A 15,522-nucleotide genomic window follows, 5' to 3' on the forward strand; every position below is an offset into this window, starting at 1 on the left:
CCAGTCCCTTCCCCAGCCCCATCTCCTCTTCCCAGTCCCTTCCCCAGCCCCATCTCCTCTACCCAGTCCCTTCCCCAGCACCATCCCCTCTACCCAGTCCCTTCCCCATCCCCTCACCCAGCCCCATCTCCTCTTCCCAGTCCCTTCCCCAGCACCATCCCCTCTACCCAGTCCCTTCCCCATCCCTTCCCCAGCCCCATCCCCTCTACCCAGTCCCTTCCCCAGCCCCATCCTCTCTACCCAGTCCCTTCCCCAGCCCCATCCCCTCTACCCTGTCCCTTCCCCAACCCCATCTCCTCTTCCCAGTCCCTTCCCCAGCCCCATCTCCTCTTCCCAGTCCCTTCCCCAGCCCCATCTCCTCTTCCCAGTCCCTTCCCCAGCCCCATCTCCTCTTCCCAGTCCCTTCCCCAGCCCCATCTCCTCTACCCAGTCCCTTCCCCAGCACCATCCCCTCTACCCAGTCCCTTCCCCATCCCTTCCCCAGCCCCATCCCCTCTACCCAGTCCCTTCCCCAGCCCCATCCTCTCTACCCAGTCCCTTCCCCAGCCCCATCTCCTCTACCCAGTCCCTTCCCCAGCCCCATCTCCTCTTCCCAGTCCCTTCCCCAGCCCCATCTCCTCTTCCCAGTCCCTTCCCCAGCCCCATCTCCTCTACCCAGTCCCTTCCCCAGCACCATCCCCTCTACCCAGTCCCTTCCCCATCCCCTCACCCAGCCCCATCTCCTCTTCCCAGTCCCTTCCCCAGCCCCATCTCCTCTTCCCAGTCCCTTCCCCAGCCCCATCTCCTCTTCCCAGTCCCTTCCCCCCTTACCCAGCCCCATCTCCTCTACCCAGTCCCTTCCCCAGCCCCATCTCCTCTACCCAGTCCCTTCCCCATCCCTTCCCCAGCCCCATCCCCCTCTACCCAGTCCCTTCCCCAGCCCCATCCCCTCTACCCAGTCCCTTCCCCAGCCCCATCTCCTCTACCCAGTCCCTTCCCCATCCCCTCACCCAGCCCCATCTCCTCTACCCAGTCCCTTCCCCAGCACCATCCCCTCTACCCAGTCCCTTCCCCATCCCTTCCCCAGCCCCATCCCCTCTACCCAGTCCCTTCCCCAGCCCCATCCTCTCTACCCAGTCCCTTACCCAGTCCCATCCCCTCCCCCAGTCCCTTCCCCATCCCCATCCCCTCTACCCAGTCCCTTCCCCAGCCCCATCCTCTCTACCCAGTCCCTTACCCAGCCCCATCCCCTCTACCCAGTCCCTTCCCCTTCCCTCTACCCAGTCCCTTCCCCATCCCCATCCCCTCCACCCAGTCCCTTCCCCAACCCCATCTCCTCTACCCAGTCCCTTCCCCAGCCCCATCCCCTCTACCCAGTCCTTTACCCAGCCCCTTCCCCTCTACCCAGTCCCTTCCCCAGCCCCTTCCCCTCTACCCAGTCCCTTCCCCAGCCTCATCCCCACTACCCAGTCTCTTATCCATCCCCATCCCCTCCACCCAGTCCCTTCCCCAACCCCATCTCCTCTACCCAGTCCCTTCCCCATCCCCATCCCCTCCACCCAGTCCCTTCCCCAACCCCATCTCCTCTACCCAGTCCCTTCCCCAGCCCCATCCCATCTACCCAGTCCTTTACCCTTCCCCATTCCCCTTACCCAGTCCCTTCCCCATCCCCATCCCCTCCACCCAGTCCCTTCCCCATTCCCATCTCCTCTCTACCCAGTCCCTTCCCCAGCCCCATCCCCTCTACCCAGTCCCTTCCCCAGCCCCATCTCCTCTACCCAGTCCCTTCCCCAGCCCCATCCCCTCTACCCAGTCCCTTCCCCAACCCCATCCCCTCCACCCAGTCCCTTCCCCAGCCCCATCCCCTCTACCCAGTCCCTTCCCCAGCCCCTTCCCTCTACCCAGTCCCTTCCCCAGCCCTATCCCCCCCCAACCCAGCCCCATCCCCACTACCCAGTCTCTTATCCATCCCCATCCCCTCCACCCAGTCCCTTCCCCAACCCCATCTCCTCTACCCAGTCCCTTCCCCATCCCCATCCCCTCCACCCAGTCCCTTCCCCAACCCCATCTCCTCTACCCAGTCCCTTCCCCAGCCCCATCCCCTCTACCCAGTCCTTTACCCTTCCCCTTCCCCTTTACCCAGTCCCTTCCCCATCCCCATCCCCCAGTCCACCCAGTCCCTTCCCCATTCCCATCTCCTCTACCCAGTCCCTTCCCCATCCCCATCCCCTCTACCCAGTCCCTTCCCCAGCCCCATCTCCTCTACCCAGTCCCTTCCCCAGCCCCATCCCCTCTACCCAGTCCCTTCCCCAACCCCATCCCCTCTACCCAGTCCCTTCCCCAGCCCCATCCCCTCTACCCAGTCCCTTCCCCAGCCCCAGCCCCATCCCCATCCCCTCTACCCAGTCCCTTCCCCAACCCCATCCCCTCTACCCAGTCCCTTCCCCAGCCCCAGCCCCATCCCCTCCACCCAGTCCCTTCCCCAACCCCATTCCCTCTACCCAGTCCCTTCCCCTTCCACAGCCCCATCCCCTCTACCCAGTCCCTTCCCAGTCCCATCCCCTCTACCCAGTCCCTTCCCCAGCCCCATCCCCTCTACCCAGTCCCTTCCCCAGCCCCATCCCCTCTATACAGTCCCTTACCCAGCCCCATCCCCCTACCCAGCCCCATCCCCTTCCCTAGCCCCATCCCCTCTACCCAGTCCCTTCCCCAGCCCCATCCCCTCTACCCAGTCCCTTCCCCAGCCCCAGCCCCATCCCCTCCACCCAGTCCCTTCCCCAACCCCATCCCCTCTACCCAGTCCCTTCCCCAGCCCCAGCCCCATCCCCTCCACCCAGTCCCTTCCCCAACCCCATTCCCTCTACCCAGTCCCTTCCCCCCTTCCACAGCCCCATCCCCTCTACCCCAGTCCCTTTCGCAGTCCCATCCCCCCTACCCAGTCCCTCTACCCAGCCCCATCCCCTCTACCCAATCCCTTCCCCAGCCCCATCCCCTCTATACAGTCCCTTACCCAGCCCCATCCCCCCTACCCAGCCCCATCCCCTTACCTAGCCCCATCCCCTCTACCCTGTCCCTTCCCCAGCCCCATCCCCTTACCTAGCCCCATACCCCTCTACCCTGTCCCTTCCCCAGCCCCATCTCCCCCATCCACCCAGCCCCATCCCCTCACCCAGCCCCATCTCCTCTTCCCAGTCCCTTCCCCAGCCCCATCCCCTCACCCAGCCCCATCCCCTCTACCCTGTCCCTTCCCCAGCCCCATCCCCCCCTAGCCCCATGTCCCTTCCCCCAGCCCCATCTCCTCCCAGTCCATTCCCAGCCCCATCCCCTCACCCAGCCCCATCTCCTCTTCCCAGTCCCTTACCCAGCCCCATCCCCTTACCTAGCCCCCCTACCCTCCCCTCTACCCCCATGTCCCTTCCCTCTAGCCCCATCCCCCCTACCCAGTCCACCCCCAGCCCCATCCCCTCACCTTCCCAGCCCCATCCCCTCTACCCAGTCCCTTCCCCAGCCCCATCTCCTCTTCCACAGCCCCATCCCCTCTACCCAGTCCCTTTCCCAGCCCATCCCTCTACCCAGTCCCTTCCCCAGCCCCATCCCCTCTACCCAGTCCCTTCCTCAGCCCCATCCCCTCTACCCAGTCCCTTACCCAGCCCCATCCCCCCTACCCAGCCCCCATCCCCTTACCCAGCCCCATCCCCTCTACCCAGTCCCTTCCCCAGCCCCATCCCCTTACCTAGCCCCATCCCCTCTACCCTGTCCCTTCCCCAGCCCCATCTCCCCCCATCCACCCAGCCCCATCCCCTCACCCAGCCCCATCCCTCTTCCCAGTCCCTTCCCCAGCCCCATCCCTCACCCAGCCCCATCCCCTCTACCCAGTCCCTTCCCCAGCCCCATCCCCTCTACCCAGTCCCTTCCCCAGCCCCATCCCCTCTTCCCAGCCCCATCCCCTCACCCAGCCCCATCTCCTCTTCCCAGTCCCTTCCCCAGCCCCATCCCCTTACCTAGCCCCATCCCCTCTACCCAGTCCCTTCCCCAGCCCCATCCCCCATCCACCCAGCCCCATCCCCTCACCTAGCCCCATCCCCTCTACCCTGTCCCTTCCCCAGCCCCATCTCCTCTTCCACAGCCCCATCCCCTCTCTTCCCAGTCCCTTCCCCAGCCCCATCCCAGTCCCATCCCCACCCAGTCCCTCTACCCAGCCCCATCCCCATCCCCCCATCTACCCAATCCCTTCCCCAGCCCCATCCCCTCTATACAGTCCCTTACCCAGCCCCATCCCCCTACCCAGCCCCATCCCCTTACCTAGCCCCATCCCCTCTACCCTGTCCCTTCCCCAGCCCCATCCCCCCTTACCTAGCCCCATCCCCTCTACCCAGTCCCTTCCCCAGCCCCATCTCCCCCATCCACCCAGCCCCATCCCCTCAGTCCCAGCCCCATCTCCTCTTCCCAGTCCCTTCCCCAGCCCCATCCCCTCACCCAGCCCCATCCCCTCTACCCTGTCCCTTCCCCAGCCCCATCCCCTCTACCCTGTCCCTTCCCCAGCCCCATCTCCAGTCTTCCCAGCCCCATCCCCTCACCCAGCCCCATCTCCTCTTCCCAGTCCCTTACCTAGCCCCATCCCCTTACCTAGCCCCATCCCCTCTACCCTGTCCCTTCCCCAGCCCCATCCCCCATCCACCCAGCCCCATCCCCTCACCCAGCCCCATCCCCTCTACCCTGTCCCTTCCCCAGCCCCATCTCCTCTTCCCAGCCCCATCCCCTCACCCAGCCCCATCTCCTCTTCCCAGTCCCTTCCCCAGCCCCATCCCCTCTACCTAGCCCCATCCCCTCTACCCTGTCCCTTCCCCAGCCCCATCTCCTCTTCCCAGCCCCATCCCCTCTACCCTGTCCCTTCCCCAGCCCCATCTCCTCTTCCCAGTCCCTTACCCAGCCCCATCCCCTCTACCCTGTCCCTTCCCCAGCCCCATCCCCCCATCCACCCAGCCCCATCCCCTCACCCAGCCCCATCTCCTCTTCCCTGTCCCTTCCCCAGCCCCATCCCCCATCCACCCAGCTCCATCCCCTCACCCAGCCCCATCTCCTCTTCCCAGTCCATTCCCCAGCCCCATCCCCTCTACCCAGTCCCTTCCCCAGCCCCATCCCCCCCATCCACCCAGCCCCATCCCCTCACCCAGCCCCATCTCCTCTTCCCAGTCCATTCCCCAGCCCCATCCCCTCTACCCAGTCCCTTTCCCAGCCCCATCCCCTCTACCCAGTCCCTTCCCCAGTCCCCCCTCCCCAGTCCCTTCCCCAGCCCCATCCCCCCAGCCCCATCTACCCAGTCCCCATCCCCTCTACCCAGTCCCTTCCCCAACCCATCCCCTCTACCCAGTCCCTTACCCAGCCCCATCCCCTCTACCCAGTCCCTTCCCCAGCCCCATCCCCCCATCCACCCAGCCCCATCCCCTCTACCCAGTCCCTTCCCCAGCCCCATCCCCTCTACCCAGTCCCTTACCCAGCCCCATCCCCTCTACCCAGTCCCTTACCCAGCCCCATCCCCTCCCCCAGTCCCTTCCCCAGCCCCATCCCCTCTACCCAGTCCCTTCCCCAGCCCCATCCCCTCTACCCAGTCCCTTCCCCAGCCCCATCCTCTCTACCCAGTCCCTTACCCAGCCCCATCCCCTCTACCCAGTCCCTTACCCAGCCCCATCCCCTCTACCCAGTCCCTTACCCAGCCCCATCCCCTCTGACCCAGTCCCTTCCCCTTCCCCTCTACCCAGTCCCTTACCCAGCCCCATCCCCTCTACCCAGTCCCTTCCCCATCCCCATCCCCTCTGACCCAGTCCCTTACCCAGCCCCATCCCCTCCACCCAGTCCCTTCCCCAACCCCATCCCCTCTACCCAGTCCCTTCCCCAGCCCCATCCCCTCTCCCCAGTCCCTTACCCAGCCCCATCCCCTCTACCCAGTCCCTTCCCCTTCCCCTCTACCCAGTCCCTTCCCCATCCCCATCCCCTCCACCCAGTCCCTTCCCCAACCCCATCCCCTCTACCCAGTCCCTTCCCCAACCCCATCCCCTCTACCCAGTCCCTTCCCCAGCCCCATCCCCTCTACCCAGTCCTTTACCCAGCCCCATCCCCTCTACCCATCCCCTAAACAATTTAACAATAACATGATCATGCAGTTTTCGTGCTTTATTTCACAAGCAAGAGGTTGAGTGTTGTGACCTAGCTGCTCTCTTTCGCTCTCTTGACAGAACTAAATAAATGGTCCATTTCAGATAGGTTAGGTTTTGCTGCATTCATGTTGATTAATCAGGGCTGATTGGACATCAGCACCACATGGGGCCAGGCTGGCTTTGCATCATTCTCTCTCTTTATCAAACAGAGGGCAGAGCAAATATTCTCTTGTTCAGGTTGTCCCTGTGCCTGTCTCTCTGGTGCATTCCATTTCTACCGGTGTAAATTGGCTGCAGTTAGCCACAGTGAGGGACTTCCTTCTCCATTATAGAGGAGCCAGACACAGAATGAGCTCTCTCTTCTGAAAGGGGTCAGTAGGCAGGAAGGAATCACTGGGCTCATATTTATGGATCATCTGAAAACTTTGCTAAGGCGTAGCTCAGGCTTCATTCATCTCTGTACTGTAAACGCCTCAACACTGAGCTATTAGAACCGGTCCAATGTACTGTCACAGTCTGACCACTTTGCATGGTCAACCTAATAAGCAGTTCTAGGCTCTCGTCTGAACCACGTCTTCTGGGTCAGACTAGTCTGAACTAGACGTCTTCTGGGTCAGACCATTACCACTACATTTAAACCATTGAACAGTACCTGTGATCCGATTACGGGCAGACGTCCCGTCATGTTCTACATTCACCCTGTCAGCATTTCATGTGACCAGACTGTTGGTTGATACTCTCTGTTTATCTGAATAAACTAGCTGAAGGTCATGTTGTTAACACCAAACAGGGAAGCTTTAGGTCAGGAGGTCTACAGTGGTGCTGTGTAAGTTAAAATGGAGTGCCTGATGATGTCTTAAAGTACTGCTCTCTCCACCAGGTGCCTATGGAGTGGTCCTGAAGTGCAGACACAAGGTAAGATCTTTCATATAATGACATCAACTATCCTTTTCTGAGACCCATCATTACCCCTTCTAAACACTGATGTAGGTAATTAACCTAAACCAAACAGAATATACCAAAATACAGGATGTTTGATTGTTTTAGGCAAGATGGTATTGTATATGAACAGCAGGGTCGGGATCAGACTGTGTTGCCCTACATGAGCTAGTAGTTAGTAGACAGCAGGGGCAAACTGTGTAGCCCTACATGAGCTAGTAGTTAGTTGACAGCAGGGGCAGACTGTGTAGCCCTACATGAGCTAGTAGTTAGTTGACAGCAGGGGCAGACTGTGTAGCCCTACATGAGCTAGTAGTTAGTTGACAGCAGGGGCAGACTGTGTAGCCCTACATGAGCTAGTAGTTAGTAGACAGCAGGGGCAGACTGTGTAGCCCTACATGAGCTAGTAGTTAGTAGACAGCATGGGCAGACTGTGTAGCCCTACATGAGCTAGTATTTAGTAGACAGCAGGGGCAGACTGTGTAGACAGCCCTGTGCAGCCCTATGAGCTAGTAGTTAGTAGACAGCAGGGTCAGACTGTGTAGCCCTACATGAGCTAGTAGTTAGTAGACAGCAGGTTCAGACTGTGTAGCCCTACATGAGCTAGTAGTTAGTAGACAGCAGGTTCAGACTGTGTAGCCCTACATGAGCTAGTAGTTAGTAGACAGCAGGTTCAGACTGTGTAGCCCTACATGAGCTAGTAGTTAGTAGACAGCAGGTTCAGACTGTGTAGCCCTACATGAGCTAGTAGGTAGTAGACAGCAGGATCAGACTGTTTAGCCCTTCATGAGCTAGTAGTTAGTAGACAGCAGGGGCAGACTGTGTAGCCCTACATGAGCTAGTAGTTAGTAGACAGCAGGGGCAGACTGTGTAGCCCTACATGAGCTAGTAGTTAGTAGACAGCATGGGCAGACTGTGTAGCCCTACATGAGCTAGTATTTAGTAGACAGCAGGGGCAGACTGTGTAGCCCTACATGAGCTAGTAGTTAGTAGACAGCAGGGTCAGACTGTGTAGCCCTACATGAGCTAGTAGTTAGTAGACAGCAGGTTCAGACTGTGTAGCCCTACATGAGCTAGTAGTTAGTAGACAGCAGGGGCAGACTGTGTAGCCCTACATGAGCTAGTAGTTAGTTGACAGCAGGGGCAGACTGTGTAGCCCTACATGAGCTAGTAGTTAGTAGACAGCAGGGGCAGACTGTGTAGCCCTACATGAGCTAGTAGTTAGTAGACAGCATGGGCAGACTGTGTAGCCCTACATGAGCTAGTATTTAGTAGACAGCAGGGGCAGACTGTGTAGCCCTACATGAGCTAGTAGTTAGTAGACAGCAGGGTCAGACTGTGTAGCCCTACATGAGCTAGTAGTTAGTAGACAGCAGGGGCAGACTGTTTAGCCCTTCATGAGCTAGTAGTTGTAGACAGCAGGGGCAGACTGTGTAGCCCTACATGAGCTAGTAGTTAGTAGACAGCAGGGGCAGACTGTGTAGCCCTACATGAGCTAGTAGTTAGTAGACAGCATGGGCAGACTGTGTAGCCCTACATGAGCTAGTATTTAGTAGACAGCAGGGGCAGACTGTGTAGCCCTACATGAGCTAGTAGTTAGTAGACAGCAGGGTCAGACTGTGTAGCCCTACATGAGCTAGTAGTTAGTAGACAGCAGGTTCAGACTGTGTAGCCCTACATGAGCTAGTAGTTAGTAGACAGCAGGGGCAGACTGTGTAGCCCTACATGAGCTAGTAGTTAGTTGACAGCAGGGGCAGACTGTGTAGCCCTACATGAGCTAGTAGTTAGTAGACAGCAGGGGCAGACTGTGTAGCCCTACATGAGCTAGTAGTTAGTAGACAGCAGGGGCAGACTGTGTAGCCCTACATGAGCTAGTAGTTAGTAGACAGCAGGGGCAGACTGTGTAGCCCTACATGAGCTAGTAGTTAGTAGACAGCAGGGTCAGACTGTGTAGCACTACATGAGCTAGTAGTTAGTAGACAGCAGGTTCAGACTGTGTAGCCCTACATGAGCTAGTAGTTTGTAGACAGCAGGTTCAGACTGTGTAGCACTACATGAGCTAGTAGTTAGTAGACAGCAGGTTCAGACTGTGTAGCCCTACATGAGCTAGTAGTTTGTAGACAGCAGGTTCAGACTGTGTAGCCCTACATGCATTAGTAGTTAGTAGACAGCAGGATCAGACTGTTTAGCCCTTCATGAGCTAGTAGTTCGTAGACAGCAGGGTCGGGGTCAGACTGTGTAGTCCTACATGAGCTAGTAATTAGTAGACAGCAGGGTCAGACTGTGTAGCCCTACATGAGCTAGTAGTTAGTAGACAGCATGGGCAGACTGTGTAGCCCTACATGAGCTAGTAGTTAGTAGACAGCAGGGGCAGACTGTGTAGCCCTACATGAGCTAGTAGTTAGTAGACAGCAGGGTCAGACTGTGTAGCCCTACATGAGCTAGTAGTTAGTAGACAGCAGGTTCAGACTGTGTAGCCCTACATGAGCTAGTAGTTAGTAGACAGCAGGGGCAGACTGTGTAGCCCTACATGAGCTAGTAGTTAGTAGACAGCAGGGTCGGGGTCAGACTGTGTAGCCCTACTTTTTAAAGTGGATTCATTGGGGACAATGCAGATTAATCATTATCAATATTACAATAATGCAACCATTAAAATCTGCCGGTGTTAATTTGCACCCGTAGTCCCTTGTCAGGGCCTTTCCTCAGCCACAATACGCATCCTCACTAAAACAATGCAACATACATTACATCCAATAATATACAGTTGAAGTCGGAAGTTTACATACACCTTAACCAAATACATTTAAACTCAGTTTTTCACAATTCCTGACATTTAATCCAAGTAAAAAATCCCTGTTTTAAGTCAGTTAGGATCACCACTTTTATTTTAAGAATGTGACATGTCAGAATAATAGCAGAGAAAATGATTTAATTAGTATTTGGTAGCTTTGCCTTTTAAATTGTTTAACTTGGGTCAAACGTTTCGGGTAACCTTCCACAAGCTTCCCACAATAAGTTGAGTGAATTTTGGCCCATTCCTCCTGACATAGCTGGTGTAACTGAGTTAGGTTTATAGGCCTCCTTGCTCGCACACACTTTTTAGGTTCTGCACACACATTTTCTATGGGATTGAGGTCAGGGCTTTGTGATGGCCACTCCAATACCTTGACTTTGTTGTCCTTTAGCCATTTTGCCACAACTTTGGAAGTATGCTTGGGGTCACTGTCCATTTGTAACCAAGCTTTAACTTCCTGACTGATGTCTTGAGATGTTGAGATTATATCCACATAATTTTCCTACCTCATGAAGCCATCTATTTTGTGAAGTGCACCAGTCTCTCCTGCAGCAAAGCATTCCCACAACATGATGCTGCCACCCCCGTGCTTCACGGTTGGGATGGTGTTCTTTGGCTTGCAAGCCTCCCCGTTTTTCCTACAAACATAACGATGGTCATTATAGCCAAACAGTTCTATTTGTGTTTCATCAGACCAGAGGACATTTCTCCAAAAAGTACAATCTTTGTCCCCATGTGCAGTTGCAAATCGTAGTCTGGCTTTTTTTACCCCCTTTTCTCCCAAATTTCGTGGTTGTAGCTACTATCTTGTCTCATCGCTACAACTCCCGTACGCGCTCGGGAGAGACGAAGGTCATGCGTCCTCCGATACACAACCCAACCAAGCACTGCTTCTTTACACAGCAAGCATCCAACCCGGAAGCCATCTGCACCAATGTGTCTGAGGTAACACCGTGCACCTGGCAACCTTGGTTAGCGTGCACTGCGCCCGGCCCGTCACAGGAGTCGCTGGTGTGCGATGAGACAAGGATATCCCTACCGGCCAAGCCCTCCCTAATCCAGACAACGCTAGGCCAATTGTGCGTCACCCCACGGACCTCCAGGTCGCGGCCGGTTGCGACAGAGCCTGGGCGCGAACCCAGAGTCTCTGGTGGCACAGCTGGCGCTGCAGTACAGCACCCTTAACCACTGCGCCACCTGGGAGAGTCTGGCTTTTTTTTACAGTGGTTTTGGAGCAGTGGCTTCTTCCATGCTGAGCGGCCTTTCAGGTTACGTCAATATTGGACTCGTTTTACTGTGGATATTGATACTTTTGTACCTGTTTTCTCCAGCATCTTCACAAGGTCCTTTGCTGTTGTTCTGGGATTGATTTGCACTTTTCGCATCAAAATACGTTCATCTCTAGGAGACAGAATGCGTCTCCTTCCGGAGCTGTATGATGGCTGCGGGGTCCCATGGTGTTTATACTTGCGTACTATTGTTTGTACAGATGAACGTGGTACCTTCAGGCGTTTGGAAATTGCTCCCAAGGATGAACCAAACTTGTGGAGGTCTACAATTTTTTTTTTGAGGTCTTGATTTCTTTTGATTTTCCCATGAAAAGAAGCACTGAGGTTGAAGGTAGGCCTTGAAATACATCCACAGGTACATCTCCAATTGACTCAAATGATGTCAATTAGCCTATCAGAAGCTTCTAAAGCCATGACATATTTTTCTGGAATTTTATAATCTGTTTAAAGACATAGTCAACTTATTGTATGTACATTTCTGACCCACTAGAATTGTGATACAGTGAAATAATCTGCCTGTAAACAATTGTTGGAAAATCACTTAGGGACATCTACTTTGCATGACAACTGACTTGCCAAAACTATAGTTTGTTAACAAGAAATTTTTGGAGTGGTTGAAAAATGAGTTTTAATGACTCCATCTTAAGTGTATTTAAACTTATGATGTACGATAGGAGCAATCAGAGAATATTTGTGTCTCTTCGGGAATACAGTGTCTAGACCAAAGACATATTTTGTTCTAGAGCTCCTGATGAAGCTGATACTGTCCACTGCTGATGCTGAGATTTCATTCTGATTAATGGTTTATTGTTATCTAGGGAGTGAGAACTGTGGTCTTGGTTGAACATTTTTGAGCCTGAGAGAAAGCATGAATGCAAAAAACTAAAACGTAGCTTAGCCCTGTCATATTAAAATTGAATGGAGAGACGAGGGAGCTGCGTTTTTTAAAACAGCTAGACACTATAGTGCAGGAGTGTCCGTAATAAAAAATGCCCCTGCGTCTAACAGAGCGAGAGAAACAATATTTTCTGACTGGACAATTTTCTCAGCTCTGTCTAGCCTATATTCCTCTCATGTTCTGTTTAACATATGTAATAGGAATGTCGCTCTTGTCCTGCCCTGCTCTGCGCTGCCTGACTCCGTTTACTGCGCGGCGCCAGCCAAGTTCAAATAGGCTAAACCATCGTCTGTCACATCACAATGTCGTCACCATCGACAGTGACTGTCAATCATCATCTATAGAAGATATTATCGTAATTTCGCCCAAGGTTGGTCTGCTATCTCTCCTGAGGTTTACTACTGTGGTTGTCTAGTTTTAGGCCTATATGATATCTCGTTAGCTTCACATGGATAATCTGGTAATCCTATTATTTGTGTTCGGGTTCGTCAATAATGTGATTTGAGTTGCTGTAATCTCAGCTAATGTAATTTGTAAATGTGAAGCTAGAGAACAGTGACTTCCTTCTGTACAGTAAGAGATGTTTCCCGTAATCTATACCGATTTTGGACCTTCATTTGATCATCCTGCTACAGGAGAACTTTCCTGCAGGACATTTTATACTGTATTTATGGTATTTAGATGTTTTGTTTATTTGAGGTTTAAAAAGGCTTGTGAAGTTTGCAGTTTCCACTTTGACATGTCAGACTTGATTTTCCCAATGAAAATGATATCAACCCTTACAGAAATGTCCATTAATTACAGTCCCCTTCAGCAAGTATTTACGTGTAGCTATGTACGGCAGGACCAAATCAGAGAGATAGGTAGGAGCAAGCCCATGTAATGCTTTGTAGGTTAGCAGTAAAACCTTGAAATCAGCCCTTGCTTTGACAGGAAGCCAGTGTAGGAAGGCTAGCACTGGAGTAATATGATCAAATTTTTTGGTTCTAGTCAGGATTCTAGCAGCCGTATTTAGCACTAACTGAAGTTTATTTAGTGCTTTATCCGGGTAGCCGGAAAGTAGAGCATTGCAGTAGTCTAACCTAGAAGTGACAAAAGCATGGATTAATTTTTCTGCATCATTTTTGGACAGAAAGTTTCTGATTTTTGCAATGTTACGTAGATGGAAAAAAGCGGTCCTTGAAATCGTCTTGATATGTTCTTCAAAAGAGAGATCAGGGTCCAGAGTAACACCGAGGTCCTTGACAGTTTTATTTGAGACGACTGTATAACCATTAAGATTAATTGTCAGATTCAACAGAACATCTCTTTGATTCTTGGGACCTAGAAGAAGCATCTCTGTTTTGTCCGAGTTTAAAAGTAGAAAGTTTGCAGCCATCCACCTCCTTATGTCTGAAATACATTTACATTTACATTTACATTTAAGTCATTTAGCAGACGCTCTTATCCAGAGCGACTTACAAATTGGTGAGTTCACCTTCTGACATCCAGTGGAACAGCCACTTTACAATAGTGCATCTAAATCATTTAATCGGGGGGGGTGAGAAGGATTACTTTGTCCTATCCTAGGTATTCCTTGAAGAGGTGGGGTTTCAGGTGTCTCCGGAAGGTGGTGATTGACTCCGCTGTCCTGGCGTCGTGAGGGAGTTTGTTCCACAATTGGGGGGCCAGAGCAGCGAACAGTTTTGACTGGGCTGGGCGGGAACTGTACTTCCTCAGTGGTAGGGAGGCGAGCAGGCCAGAGGTGGATGAACGCAGTGCCCTTGTTTGGGTGTAGGGCCTGATCAGAGCCTGGAGGTACTGCGGTGCCGTTCCCCTCACAGCTCCGTAGGCAAGCACCATGGTCTCGTAGCGGATGCGAGCTTCAACTGGAAGCCAGTGGAGAGAGCGGAGGAGCGGGGTGACGTGAGAGAACTTGGGAAGGTTGAACACCAGACGGGCTGCGGCGTTCTGGATGAGTTGTAGGGGTTTAATGGCACAGGCAGGGAGCCCAGCCAACAGCGAGTTGCAGTAATCCAGACGGGAGATGACAAGTGCCTGGATTAGGACCTGCGCCGCTTCCTGTGTGAGGCAGGGTCGTACTCTGCGGATGTTGTAGAGCATGAACCTACAGGAACGGGCCACCGCCTTGATGTTAGTTGAGAACGACAGGGTGTTGTCCAGGATCACGCCAAGGTTCTTAGCGCTCTGGGAGGAGGACACAATGGAGTTGTCAACCGTGATGGCGAGATCATGGAACGGGCAGTCCTTCCCCGGGAGGAAGAGCAGCTCCATCTTGCCGAGGTTCAGCTTGAGGTGGTTATCCGTCATCCACACTGATATGTCTGCCAGGTATGCAGAGATGCGATTCGCCACCTGGTCATCAGAAGGGGGAAAGGAGAAGATTAATTGTGTGTCGTCTGCATAGCAATGATAGGAGAGACCATGTGAGGTTATGACAGAGCCAAGTGACTTGGTGTATAGCGAGAATAGGAGAGGGCCTAGAACAGAGCCCTGGGGGACACCAGTGGTGAGAGCGCGTGGCGAGGAGACAGATTCTCGCCACGCCACCTGGTAGGAGCGACCTGTCAGGTAGGACGCAATCCAAGCGTGGGCCGCGCCGGAGATGCCCAACTCGGAGAGGGTGGAGAGGAGGATCTGATGGTTCACAGTATCCAAGGCAGCCGATAGGTCTAGAAGGATGAGAGCAGAGGAGAGAGAGTTAGCTTTTGCGGTGCGGAGCGCCTCCGTGATACAGAGAAGAGCAGTCTCAGTTGAATGACTAGTCTTGAAACCTGACTGATTTGGATCAAGAAGGTCATTCTGAGAGAGATAGTGGGAGAGCTGGCCAAGGACGGCACGTTCAAGAGTTTTGGAGAGAAAAGAAAGAAGGGATACTGGTCTGTAGTTGTTGACATCGGAGGGATCGAGTGTAGGTTTTTTCAGAAGGGGTGCAACTCTCGCTCTCTTGAAGACGGAAGGGACGTAGCCAGCGGTCAGGGATGAGTTGATGAGTGAGGTGAGGTAAGGGAGAAGGTCTCCGGAAATGGTCTGGAGAAGAGAGGAGGGGATAGGGTCAAGCGGGCAGGTTGTTGGGCGGCCGGCCGTCACAAGAAGCGAGATTTCATCTGGAGAGAGAGGGGAGAAAGAGGTCAGAGCACAGGGTAGGGCAGTGTGAGCAGAACCAGCGGTGTCGTTTGACTTAGCAAACGAGGATCGGATGTCGTCGACCTTCTTTTCAAAATGGTTGACGAAGTCATCTGCAGAGAGGGAGGAGGGGAGGGAGGGGGAGGAGGATTCAGGAGGGAGGAGAAGGTGGCAAAGAGCTTCCTAGGGTTAGAGGCAGATGCTTGGAATTTAGAGTGGAAGAAAGTGGCTTTAGCAGCAGAGACAGAGGAGGAAAATGTAGAGAGGAGGGAGTGAAAGGATGCCAGGTCCGCAGGGAGGCGAGTTTTCCTCCATTTCCGCTCGGCTGCCCGGAGCACTGTT

At 54.2% G+C, this 15,522-nt stretch overlaps 1 protein-coding gene across 5 annotated transcripts in view; it reads left to right on the plus strand.

Annotated features, from left to right (window-relative positions):
- Window positions 1-15,522, plus strand: part of cdkl5 (cyclin dependent kinase like 5) — a 145,316-nt gene that overhangs the window by 11,389 nt on the left and 118,405 nt on the right. For all 5 annotated transcript variants that reach the window (XR_010453042.1, XM_064952674.1, XM_064952677.1 and 2 more), the window contains exon 3: window positions 7,015-7,049. Coding sequence is in view for 4 of the 5 variants with exons in the window: in XM_064952674.1 (XP_064808746.1) it covers window positions 7,015-7,049 (35 nt within the window). In the remaining variant the exon portion in view is untranslated. The remainder of the gene's footprint in view (window positions 1-7,014; window positions 7,050-15,522) is intronic.

This window comes from Oncorhynchus masou, chromosome 31 (genome assembly GCF_036934945.1).
Source record: "Oncorhynchus masou masou isolate Uvic2021 chromosome 31, UVic_Omas_1.1, whole genome shotgun sequence".
Taxonomy (NCBI): domain Eukaryota; kingdom Metazoa; phylum Chordata; class Actinopteri; order Salmoniformes; family Salmonidae; genus Oncorhynchus; species Oncorhynchus masou.